The 11,750-nt window shown below is 45.0% G+C and overlaps 1 protein-coding gene across 1 annotated transcript; it reads left to right on the top strand.

Annotated features, from left to right (window-relative positions):
- The first annotated feature begins 5,038 nt into the window (after positions 1 to 5,038).
- On the top strand, positions 5,039 to 5,675 carry LOC126934341 (60S ribosomal protein L29-like). Its single transcript, XM_050755175.1, has one exon. It carries the CDS (start codon positions 5,073 to 5,075, stop codon positions 5,541 to 5,543), a length of 471 nt encoding a protein of 156 aa, XP_050611132.1. The 5' UTR covers positions 5,039 to 5,072; the 3' UTR covers positions 5,544 to 5,675.
- The last annotated feature ends 6,075 nt before the right edge of the window (positions 5,676 to 11,750 follow it).

The raw sequence follows: 11,750 nt of genomic DNA, 5'->3' as shown, positions 1-11,750 counted from the left end.
ATGAATTTGCCTATCCTAGATACTTCACGTGAGTAGAATTATCCAATATTTGTCCTTTTTTATCTGGTTTATGTCACTTAGCATAATGTTTTCAAGGTTCATCTATGTCGTAGCATGATTCAGAACTTCATTTCTTCTTCTGAACAAAACATATCTATATGATGTTTCGTTTACCTGTTGTGATAGTTAATTTACACACACACTGAGAGCTCTGCTTTTCTGGAGAACATTGACAAATATACCCATTCCTTTGCTCACTTGGGTTGTTTTTATCTGGGCTAATAGGGATAATGCCGCTATGAACATCCATGAATAAGTATCTGTTTTCAATTCTTTGGGGTATATACCTAGGGGCAGAATTGCTAGGGCAGACGGTAATTCTATGTTTAGCTTTTTAGGAATAACCAAATTGTTTTCCAGAGCTGCTGCCCATTTTGCGTGCCCACCAGCGATGCAGGAGCTTCCGACACAAACAGGTTGAAAGCGGAAGGGTGGGAAAAGGCAGTCCACGCAAATAGTAAGCAAAAGATAGGGATGATTCTACTACTATTAGAAAAATGAATTGGACTTTGTAAAAGTCAAAACCGTGTATTCTCCCAGCCCCATAAGGCTGTCAGAAGCACGGCCCAGATGCCTCCATAGGAACTGGCAGGCGCTCTCAAGGGGAAAGGACTCTGCAGGCCAGGCTCACCTCTCTGGGTGATACTCTTCCAAAGCCAGCTGGGGATTTCTCATGGCCTTTAATCATCATCAGGGAGCTGCTGCTTCTCTTTCATTTAGTTTTTGAGTTGTGCACATTGGGAGGGGTGGTCTAAGTTGTTGGGAAAAAGGAGGTCTGGTGTTTTTTCCCCCCATTCTTTCTGTTGCTGCCTCTTGAATTCCACACAGGAGCTGTGTGAGCATCGTTCACTGCGGTGTTCAAGCTCCTAAACTCAATTCTTCAGGCTCAACACCTGACTTGCCTTTTACATCACTGAGGAAGCCAATCTTCCCCAATACCCTCCTTTCTGCCTGAGTATTGTTGCAGTCTCTTGTTTGATTGTTTTTATATCTTTATATCTATTTGTGTACTTTCTTACTAAAATTTCACTGTTTAGGTGGGGGGGGCACGGTGGCTCACGCCTGTAATCCCTGCACTTTGGGAGGCTGAGGTGGGCGGATCACCTGAGGTCAGGAGTTCAAGACCAGCCTGGTCCACATGGCGAAACCCCGTTATCTCCTAAAAATACAAAAATTAGGCAGGCGTGGTGGCGCGCACCTGTAATCCCAGTTACTACGGAGGCTCAGGCAGGAGAATTGCTTGAACCCAGGAGGCGGAGATTGCGGTAAGCCAAGATTGTGCCACTGCACTCCAGCCTGGATGACAGAGTAAGACTCCATCTCGAAAAAGAATTAAAAATGAAAAATAAATAAAAATGCACTGTTTACAGGGCCTCAGCTTTCTATCTCCCACCTCCCCAGTTCCATGTCACACTGCTGTTTCATCAACTAGAGACAGGCTTCAATCCCTCCTTATCCCTAGATTTTCCATTCTGCTTACAAATATTCCCAGATATATCTCACCTCAGGAAACCTTACCCCACATCTCCTGCCATCTTGGTCTGTCATCTCATCTTTTTTTTTTTTTTCTCATTATCTTCTCTTGAAAAGAAAACCTGTGGTTTCTGCTCCACTCCCACCCTCATTCTATTGAAACACTTTTGTAGATGGTCACCAACAACATCTAGGTTGGAAATTCAATTCTGGGGGGGGCCACTTTTTTTTTTTTTTTTTTTTTTTTTTTTTGAGACGGAGTCTTGCTCTGTCGCCCAGGCTGGAGTGCAGTGGCCGGATCTCAGCTCACTGCAAGCTCCACCTCCCGGGTTTACGCCATTCTCCTGCCTCAGCCTCCTGAGTAGCTGGGACTACAGGCGCCCGCCACCTCGCCCGGCTAGTTTTTTGTATTTTTTAGTAGAGATGGGGTTTCACCGTGTTAGCCAGGATGGTCTCGATCTCCTGACCTCGTGATCCACCCGTCTAGGCCTCCCAAAGTGCTGGGATTACAGGCTTGAGCCACCGCGCCCGGCCTAGGGGGGCCACTCTTCTATGTTGATTTCATTGGAGCACATGCAACTGGCCTACTATTCCCTACATCTCTTCTTTCCCTTGGCCTAAATTGTAGTTCTATTTTCCTCATCTCTCTACCTTTCATTCCATATGTCTCTCCCACTCTAGTGGGCTTCTCTTCTCACATATACTCATGAGTATACTTCTTATCCTCATAAAACAAGTATAATTGCAGAATTGCTGCCGGGTCTTTGGGCGGATGGATGGTTCTGTTGTTGCAAAGCCAAGCATCTCACAGCTGGGTCCTAGGCACGTCCTAGAGCCGGGAATGAGGAACAAGAGAAACAGATGGTTCTGCCTAAAAATATAGAAAGCTCTTTCAGTGATGGGCTGGGAAATATTTTGCAGGTTGTATCACCGTTAGGAAAATGTTTCTCTTCCTTCAATGTGTATTTAGACTACACTGTTTCTGAGAATGACTGTCCTTGAAAGGAGTGTGTGAGGTTGTATTTTCATGTTATCTGCAGGACAATTTAGAAGGCTACCCTCACCTCCCACCATGGAGACACCTGGGCAGGGATGGAACCTGCATGGGAAAGGCCTCAGCACTGTCCTCCCGAAGCCACCTGCACTGGGGCTCTGGATGGATTAACTCACATGCTAGGAAATGTCCTGGTAGTTCCTGTGTCTCCTGGAATCCATGCCTGTGTGGAGTGAGGACGTGGCTCCACGTGAGAAGACCCACTGGGTCCAGAAGAGAGATGTGGAGATTGGCACAGCAAAAATAAATAAATAATAAAATAATAATAATAAAAAGACAGGCTTTCTTAAGCAGGGGAAGAGAAGAATTGGCCTCAAGTCATGAAAGCAAGACTAGAAAGTCGAGTCTGCCTTGTGAAAGCGCTGGCATTTCTCCTCCTCTCCTGGACCCTAGGATAAAATATTTATATTTAGCATATGGACTTCAGTTTTCTTCTTTCCTACATTATAATTTCCTCCAGGTATCCCCAAAGCTTTAATAAAGATTTTGCCGTGCTCTAGAGCCTTGTGTGTGAGTGGTTGCATGGATAAATCAGGGGCAGCCCACAAAGAAGCCTAGTGCCATCTCTGCGTCACCCCCACCCCACCCAGGGGAATCCTGCTGAGGAAGGGCAGGAGACCCAGAGGTGCAGATGCTGAGAGGGAGGATGGGACAGGGTGGGCACCCACTCTGCACTGCACCCCAAAGACATTACAGGAAGGTGTCTTACACGGAAGACAGAGTTCCCAAATTCTGGCTTGAACTCTGTTTTCTGCTCCCCTTTTGCTCCCTTGAACCCCCTCTCCTCTTGACCACGTTATCTGCTTGTCATGGGCTTATATGTACCCATGGAATCAATCTCTGCCTCCCTCCCAGATTTTAATCACAAGCCCATATTTTCTGTCCTGAATTCTCATCCCTATTCCCGCCAAGTGACTGGGTGGACGACTGTTCACACGGCCAACTCTTTACGAGTAAGGCGACACCTGGAATCTTTGTTTTTCTTTTACAGTCCTCCATCCATGTCCATGCCGGAATCTCTCTCTTTCCTGTTATTTTCACTGGTTGCACAGCCACTTTCCATCACCCAGGCTTGGAATGGGGTCTTCATCTCTCTTGCCTTCCTCATCATTCGAGGGGTCACATCCTGTCCAGCCTTCATTTTTAGTGGCTCTTCCTTTTGACCCCACGTTTCCATTCCCACTGCCACAACCCAACCTAACCCCCTCACTTCAGGCTCTGATTCTTCTGAGACCCTCCCGGTTTCTGGCCTCTTGTGTTGGCCTCTTCCAGGAATCCGCATGTCACTACCAGGCTCATATCTTCCAAAAATGTGTTTGTTCCTCCTCAGTTAGAAGCCTTTAGTGGTTTCCATTGCCTACCTAGCACAGCTGGATGCCCTCCCTGGTATTAAAAATGCTAGGCCCTCCTCCCTTTTCAGTTTGATATCTCACTGCTCCCCTAAATGAGCCTTGCCTTCAACAAAACAGAGCATGCTTGCTCTTTCTCTTCTTTCCTTCCTTCGCCTTCCTTCCTTCCTTCCTTTCCCTTCCTTCCTTCCCTCCTTCTCCTTCCTTTCCTTCCTTCCTTCCCTCCCTCCCTCCCTCCCTCCTTTCTTTCTTTCTTTCTTTCTTTCTTTCCTTTCTTCCCTCCCTCCCTCCCTCCCTCCCTCCCTCCCTCCCTCCCTCCCTCCCTCCCTCCCTTCCCTTCCTTCCTTCCTTCCTTCCTTCCTTCCTTCCTTCCTTCCTTCCTTCCTTCCTTCCTTCCTTCCTTCCTTCCTTCCTTCCTTCCTTCTTTCTCCTTCTTTCTTTCTCTCTTTATTTTTCTTTCAACAGAATCTCACTCTATCACCCAGGCTGGAGTGGGTGCCGTGGCATGATCACAGCTCACTGTAGCCTTGACCTCCTGGACTCAGGTGATCCTCCCACCCCAGCCTCCTCTGCAGCTGGGACCACAGGGGTGCACCACCACACCTGGCTAACATTTATATTTTTGGTAGAGATGGGGTTTCGCCATGTTGCCCAGGCTGATCTGGAACTCCTGACCTCACGGGATCTGCCCACGTTGGTTTCCCAAAGTGCTGTGATTACAGGCATGAGACACGGTGCTCAGCCAAGAGCATGCTTTCTATTTTCTTTCCTCCCTGTCTCTCCTCACGGTTTTCTCATTTTCTGGTGATTCGTTGCCTTTTTTCAGCCGACACATCTTTCACAAGCTCTACTTCAAATGCCACCCCACAATCAAGACTGACATTCCTACCTCACAACCTTACTCTTACCTTCTACTGATTGTATATGGTTATGTGTTGTAGGTATATATGCAGATGTCTTATTTCTCCAACCAAAATAAAAGCCTTGTGAGAGTAAAGATGCATTTCCTATTTTGTATATCCTCCACAGACCCTAACAGAATGATAGGCACGTATTATTCGGTGGATGTTAGAAGAAACAGAATAAAGAAATATTCAAGAAGAAAGTGCTGGGGAGCCACGGCTAAAGGTGCAGACATGGCCAAGTCCAAGAACCACACCACACACAACCAGTCCCGAAAACGGCACAGAAATGGTATCAAGAAACCCCGATCACAAAGATACGAATCTCTTAAGGGGGTGGACCCCAAGTTCCTGAGGAACATGCGCTTTGCCAAGAAGCACAAGAAGGGCCTAAAGAAGATGCAGACCAACCATGCCAAGGCCATGAGTGCACGTGCCGAGGCTGTCAAGGCCCTCGTAAAGCCCAAGGAGGTTAAGCCCAAGATCCCAAAGGGTGTCAGCCGCAAGCTTGATCGACTTGCCTACATTGCCCACCCCAAGCTTGGGAAGAGTGCTCGTGCTCGCATTGCCAAGGGGCTCCGGCTGTGCCGGCCAAAGGCCAAGGCCAAGGCCAAGGATCAAACCAAGGCCCAGGCTGCAGCTCCAGCTTCAATTCCAGCTCAGGCTCCCAAAGGTGCCCAGGCCACTACAAAGGCTACAGAGTAGGTATCTCTCTCTGCCAACGTGAGGACAGAAGGACTGGTGCGACCCCCCACCCCCACCTCTGGGCTGGCATCTGCATGGGGCTGGGGTCCTCCTGTGCTATTTGTACAAATAAACCTAAGGCAGGAAAAAAAAAAAAAAGAAAGTTCTGATCGGAATCATAGAAATTGGGAAGAAGTTTTCCTTTATTTTTAGGGGTCTTCTGAAGAAAAGATCATTTTTAAAGTCAATCTAAGCAATACATCTAAATAATGGTTGGCTTCTTATGTCCTTTGTGTTTGACCAAATTTGATTAGAACACGCAAGTCCAAGGAAATTAGCCAAATGGCTCTTCCCTGAACAAAATCCATTTTTCTTACGATGGTTGTGTAGGAAGGTCAGATGTGAACACGAACTGAGTCTAGTTATTTCCAATCAAACATAGGTCTTTCACAAATAATATGGAACTTGTTATTTCTCAAGCCATTTGCAAGTCTGGTTTAATCTTCTAAGAACTACTAGAAAACGCGATTTTAATATGATTAGATTTCCTCTTCCAGAGTAATGTAAATAAGGTTTTCTAAAAACAAAAGTAGAAGAAAATGACATCACCCAAAGCCAGGGCAAGTTCCTAGCCTTTAATTGTACAGAATTGATATTACTATTCTGGTCTGCTCAAATATTGCTGCCGTGTGTACCCAGAGAGGAGGCACAAAATGGCATGTTTTATCTATTAAAATAATTAAGTTTTGTTTGCTTGGGTTGATAGAAAGTGTTTTTTTTTTTTTTTTAATTTCAGAAAGCAATGGTTTTTACTCAGCTCTAACCTTGAGGGTGTTTTGATGTCAGTGAGTGTTTGGCTAGTTGTATTCAGATTTAGCCAAATTGCTTGGAGTCAGGAGAAAAAAATAAAACAGATTTTTTTTTTATTGATAACTTGATATTAAGTGGATTTGGCTGCATTATCTCTGCTTTTTCATTTTAATCAAAAGAGGGTAAGTACTGAAATATTTAGAATCAAAGCTCAGCTGGAGCAAATTCTGAATCAGCCAGATGTCTGTCTTTCTCTCTGATACACACACACACACACATACACACACAGACACATGCACACACAACTTCTATTTTACCCTGTATTTTTTGGAGACTGAAAAAAATGTGGATCGTAGAAACCTCCTAATGGGCTGAAATTATGGAAATTTGCCAGACTATATAACTGAATGACTAGAGTCACTTAACCTCTTGGGATCTGTAGCCTATATGTGTGTCATGGTGAGAATGGACATGGTAAGAAAAGAGGAGGAGTGTGGGTTCTTTCAGGTAAGACTGACAATTTAATGAAGCAAATATTTGAACATCTGCGGTGGTCATGCCTTGCAGATCACCAGCTACAGGAAGTGTAATTGATCAAGGACCTCATCTGCTCCACTCTGAAATCCATCATTAGTTTGTGACAAGGCCATGCCTCCTATGGGCTGCTCAGTCAGTGCCTGAGCAGGGCAGGAGCACTAAGACAGGGCTGTTCTTAGAGCCCTGGGACTCCACTGGCTCCTTCCTTGTACCGTGTGGCAGCCCAGGAGAATTTCACCCAACCTTCCCTTCCTCTCCTTCACTCAGAGTCAGACTTGTATCATGATCCGATGACTGTCTCAGCCTTTTTTAGCTTCTCTCCCATTTTCTCTCACACAAGCATTTCCCCGAATAAAATTCTTGCACACTTAATCCCATATGCTTCTCCAATGACCTGGATTAACATAGTATCTAGTGTGTACAAATTATTCTTCGGTGACACATTCAATAAGCAAACCTCTGTCAGTAGGAATGGGAGAACAGTTGACCTCCATGTCCTCCTTCCTCGCTCTTGGAGAGCTCAGCTTGTGTGCAAAAGAGAGGGGTAGGTGGGTGCACTCTGATGTTTAGCATGAACTCAATGAATATATTTTGGCATCATTCATTTATTCCATATTCAATTAATTATTCAATCAATTGTTCCTCTTAAGAATTTTTTTTTTTTTTTTTTTTTAAGACAGTGTCTGACTCAGTCACCCAGGCTGGAATGTAGTGGCGTGATCATGGCTCATTGCAACCTCTGCCTCCTGGGCTCAAGCCATCCTCCCACCTCTCAGCCTCCTAAATACCTGAGTCTACAGGTGCATGCCACCATGCCCAGCTAATTTTTGTATTTTTTTTGGTAGAGACAGGGTTTGCCATGTTGCCCAGGTTGGTCTTGAACTCCTGGGCTCAAGCAATCTACCCTTCTTGGCCTCCCAAACTGCTGGATTACAGGCATAAGCCACCGCATGTGTCCCCTTAAGAATCTTGACATCAGTAAGAGCACCTTTTTTATTTTTTTAATGTTTTTCTGAGACGGAGTCTCGCTCTGTCGCCCAGGCTGGAGTGCAGTGGTGCGATCTTGGCTCAATGCAAGCTCCGCCTCCTGGGTTCACGCCATTCTCCTGCCTCAGCCTCCCTAGTAGCTGGGACTACAGACTCCCGCCACCTCGCCCGGCTAATTTTTTTATATTTAGTAGAGACGGGGTTTCACCGTGTTAGCCAGGATGGTCTCGATCTCCTAACCTCATGACCTGCCCGCCTTGGCCTCCCAAAGTGCTGGGATTATGGGGGTGAGCCACCATGCCCAGCTGTAAGAGCATCTTTTTTTTTTTTTTTTTTTTTTTTTTTTTTGAGACGGAGTCTCGCTGTGTCTCCCAGGCTGGAGTGCAGTGGCTGATCTCGGCTCACTGCAAGCTCCGCCTCCCGGGTTCACGCCATTCTCCCGCCTCAGCCTCCCAAGTAGCTGAGACTACAGGCGCCCACCACCACGCCCGGCTAGTTTTTTGTATTTTTAGTAGAGACGGGGTTTCACCATGTTAGCCAGGATAGTCTCGATCTCCTGACCTTGTGATCCACCCGCCTCGGCCTCCCAAAGTGCTGGGATTACAGGCTTGAGCCACCGCGCCCGGCCTTGTAAGAGCATCTTAAGGCAATTATTTATTTAAGTGGTGAATGAAACTAATTTTTCAAAAGTAACTACCAAATACCAAAAACAGGGTTGGATAAAATGGGGATTCAGAACAGTGTGTACACATCTTCACCCTTACTCTTGAGAAACATTTAATCTAATAAGGAAGACAAGATTTATGATCATAAAACCATACTTAATAATATAAGAAGTCTGTAATTCAGTGTGTAATATGGGACTGACTGAAAGTATAGAAAGGAGATAGCGACCAGAATGCTTCTGTGTTTATAGGGTCATGATGCAAATTGTCATCTAGAAAAATGTTCTATCCAGATTCTGTTTGCAAAGATTCCTCCCACCAAAGACTTTCATTTCTCTTGGTGAACACAGCCCTTATCTGGTGTATCTAAAGATGAGGTCTCTGTAGCTGGCATGCTCTGGAGGCAGTGAGATTCTACCTCAGCGTCAACTCCCAGAGAGCTGACTCACACAGAAAAAGGTTCCAGTAGTCTTTTCCCGTCTCTCTGCTGCAGGTAAGCAAAACCCTAGCTTTGTTGGGGAGGCAGGCTGCAGGAAGGTGCCATTTAATATAAATTAGAGGTAGGAAGCTATCTGGCCAAAGTTCCTTATTTTGGAGGTGAAGAAATGGAAAGAAAATGAAGGTAAGTGATTTGTCCGAGGTGGCACAGTAAGGAATATTTTATTGGAAGCAGCAGCTGATCCCAGTTATTTCAAGCAAACAAACAACTAGAATTTGTTATAAGGATTCAGAGGTATTCTATGAAGTCCAAAGGGAAAGCTAGAGTTCGGCTGGAAATAATGCTACAAAAAGCCATGGAGAACTCAGGGTATTCTCTCTTTACATTTTCACCTGACGTTTCTTGGTGTCTGCCTGGTGTTCTTGGCCCTGGCTCTCTGCTGCTTAGAGAGCACCCACAGGCACATTCCAATTCCAGTCATACAAAGAAACTCATTGGCTCTTTTTAGTCCCTAGTCCAAGTTTTGGGAGGAAGGAATCTGGTACAGTTTGGGACAATTGTCCAACTCAGTTGAATTAGCCATTGCCAAGAGCAGGGGACTCATAGAATGTAAACTTGGTGGCATGTGGGGATAGGGGATGAGAAGGAACAGCACACAGCAAAGGGCAGAACGGTTGGGAGCTGCGCTGGCACCCCAGAGACATCTGCTATAACTACTGCACACAGTGACCATGGCAGAGACAAGACAGGACTAAGTTTCCTCACTCCTGGTCTTTGATGACTTCACCAGCACCATGGGCCTAGGGCAGTGCAAAATATAAGATGCACGCATGCATACATACACTGCAAACACACACATGTGCACACATATATACACACATGCATGCATACATACACTGCAAACACATGTGCACACATATACACACATGCATGCATACATACACTGCAAACACACACATGTGCACACATATATACACACATGCATGCATACATACACTGCAAACACACACATGTGCACACATATATACACACATGCATGCATACATACACTGCAAACACATACATACACATGTGCATGCATGCACACACACACATATATATGGACGCTCACATATAAGGGAACATCAAAAAGTTTGTGGGAAAATGGAATTAAAAGAAAAAGTAAAATGTATAAACATTTATTTATTTATTTATTTATAGAGATGGCATCTCACTATGTTACCAGGCTTGTCTTGAACTCCTGGGCTCAAGTGATCCTCCCGCCTCAGTCTCCTGAGCAGCTGGGATTAAAGGCGCAAGCCACCCCGTCGGGTTTATTTTACAACATAGGCTCCATCAAGACCAAGACACTTTTGTAAGTGATGATACCAGCCATTTAGTCCATCCCTAAAGAAGTGAAGATCCTGGGAATTGAACCATGTCAACACAACCTTTTTTGCATTATTAACTGGAGAAAAATGAGTGCCCCTTAAGATTTTTTAAGATTAGGAAATAAATAGAAGTCAGAAGGGTCCAAATCAGGACCGTAGTGTGGATGCCTACTGATTTCCCATCAAAACTCTTGAAAGATTGTCCTCATTTGATGAGAAGAATGAGGAGCATTGTCGTGATGGAGAAGGGCTCTCAAAGGAAGCTTTCTCAGGTGTTTTTCTGCTAAGGCTCCAGCTAACTTTCTCAAAGTTCTCTCATAATAAGCAGATGTTATCATCCTTTGGCCCTCAAGAAAGCCACAAGTGGCTAGGCACGGTGGCTCACGCCTGTAAACCCAGCACTTCGGGAGGCCGAGGTAGGTGGATCACGAGGTCAGGAGTTCAAGAGCAGCCTGGCCACGATGGTGAAACCCTGTCTCTACTAAAAATACAAAAAATTTAGCCAGGCATGGTGGTGGGCACCTGTAATCCCAGCTACTCAGGAGGCTGAGGCAGAGAATTGCTTGAACTCGGGAGGCAGAGGTTGCAGTGAGCCAAGATTGTGCCACTGCACTCCAGCCTGGGTGACAGAGCAAGACTACATCTCAAAAAAATGAAAAAATAAAAAAATAAAACCACAAGCAAAATACCTTGAGTATCCCCCCAAACCATTGTCATGACTTTTGCTCCTGACTGGTCCACTGTTGCTTGGGCTGGACCACTTCCACCTCTTGGTAGCCATTGCTTTGACTGTGCTTTGTCTTCAGGATTGTGCTGGTAAAGCCATGTTCCATCTCCTGCTATAGTTCTTCAAAAGAAATGCTTCAGGATCTTGATCTCATTTGTTTACAATTTCCTTTGAAAGCTCTGCTCTTCGTCTGCGGCTTCTCTGGGCACAACAGTTTTGGCAGCTACCAAGTGGAAAGTTTGCTTGAGTTTAATTTTTCAGTCAGAATTGTGTAAGCTGAACCAATTGAGATGTCTATGGTGTTAGCTATTGTTCCTCACTCTTGGTCTTTGATGATGTTAATCATCGTTCCTCTTCAATTAAGGTGCAGACAAGATGAATTTTTCCCTTGCAAATAGAGTTATTCATTTGTAAACTGCTGATTTCTTCAGGACACTATCACCATAAGCTTTTCATAAAGCATCAGTTATTTTACCATTCTTCACCCAAACATCACCATAAATTTGATGTTCGTTCTTGCTTCAATATTGGCAGAAATCATATTGCTCTGATAGGAGATTTTTTCAAACTGATGTCTTGTCCTTCTTAGGGCTGCAAACTAGATCCTATTCAGACATGTTATTACCAGCTAGTAAATAAACTTGAGCTCATTTTGGCGCAAAAAACTTTTTGAAATCCATGCATAGTTCCTTC

Source organism: Macaca thibetana, chromosome 13, assembly GCF_024542745.1.
Source record: "Macaca thibetana thibetana isolate TM-01 chromosome 13, ASM2454274v1, whole genome shotgun sequence".
Lineage (NCBI taxonomy): Eukaryota > Metazoa > Chordata > Mammalia > Primates > Cercopithecidae > Macaca > Macaca thibetana.
Note: the sequence above shows the minus strand (reverse complement) of the source record. Positions and strands in the feature narration are given on the sequence as shown.

Excerpts from the sequence above, each read along its gene's own strand:
- LOC126934341 (XM_050755175.1), top strand. The coding sequence starts at position 5,073 with ATGGCCAAGTCCAAGAACCACACCACACACAACCAGTCCCGAAAACGG.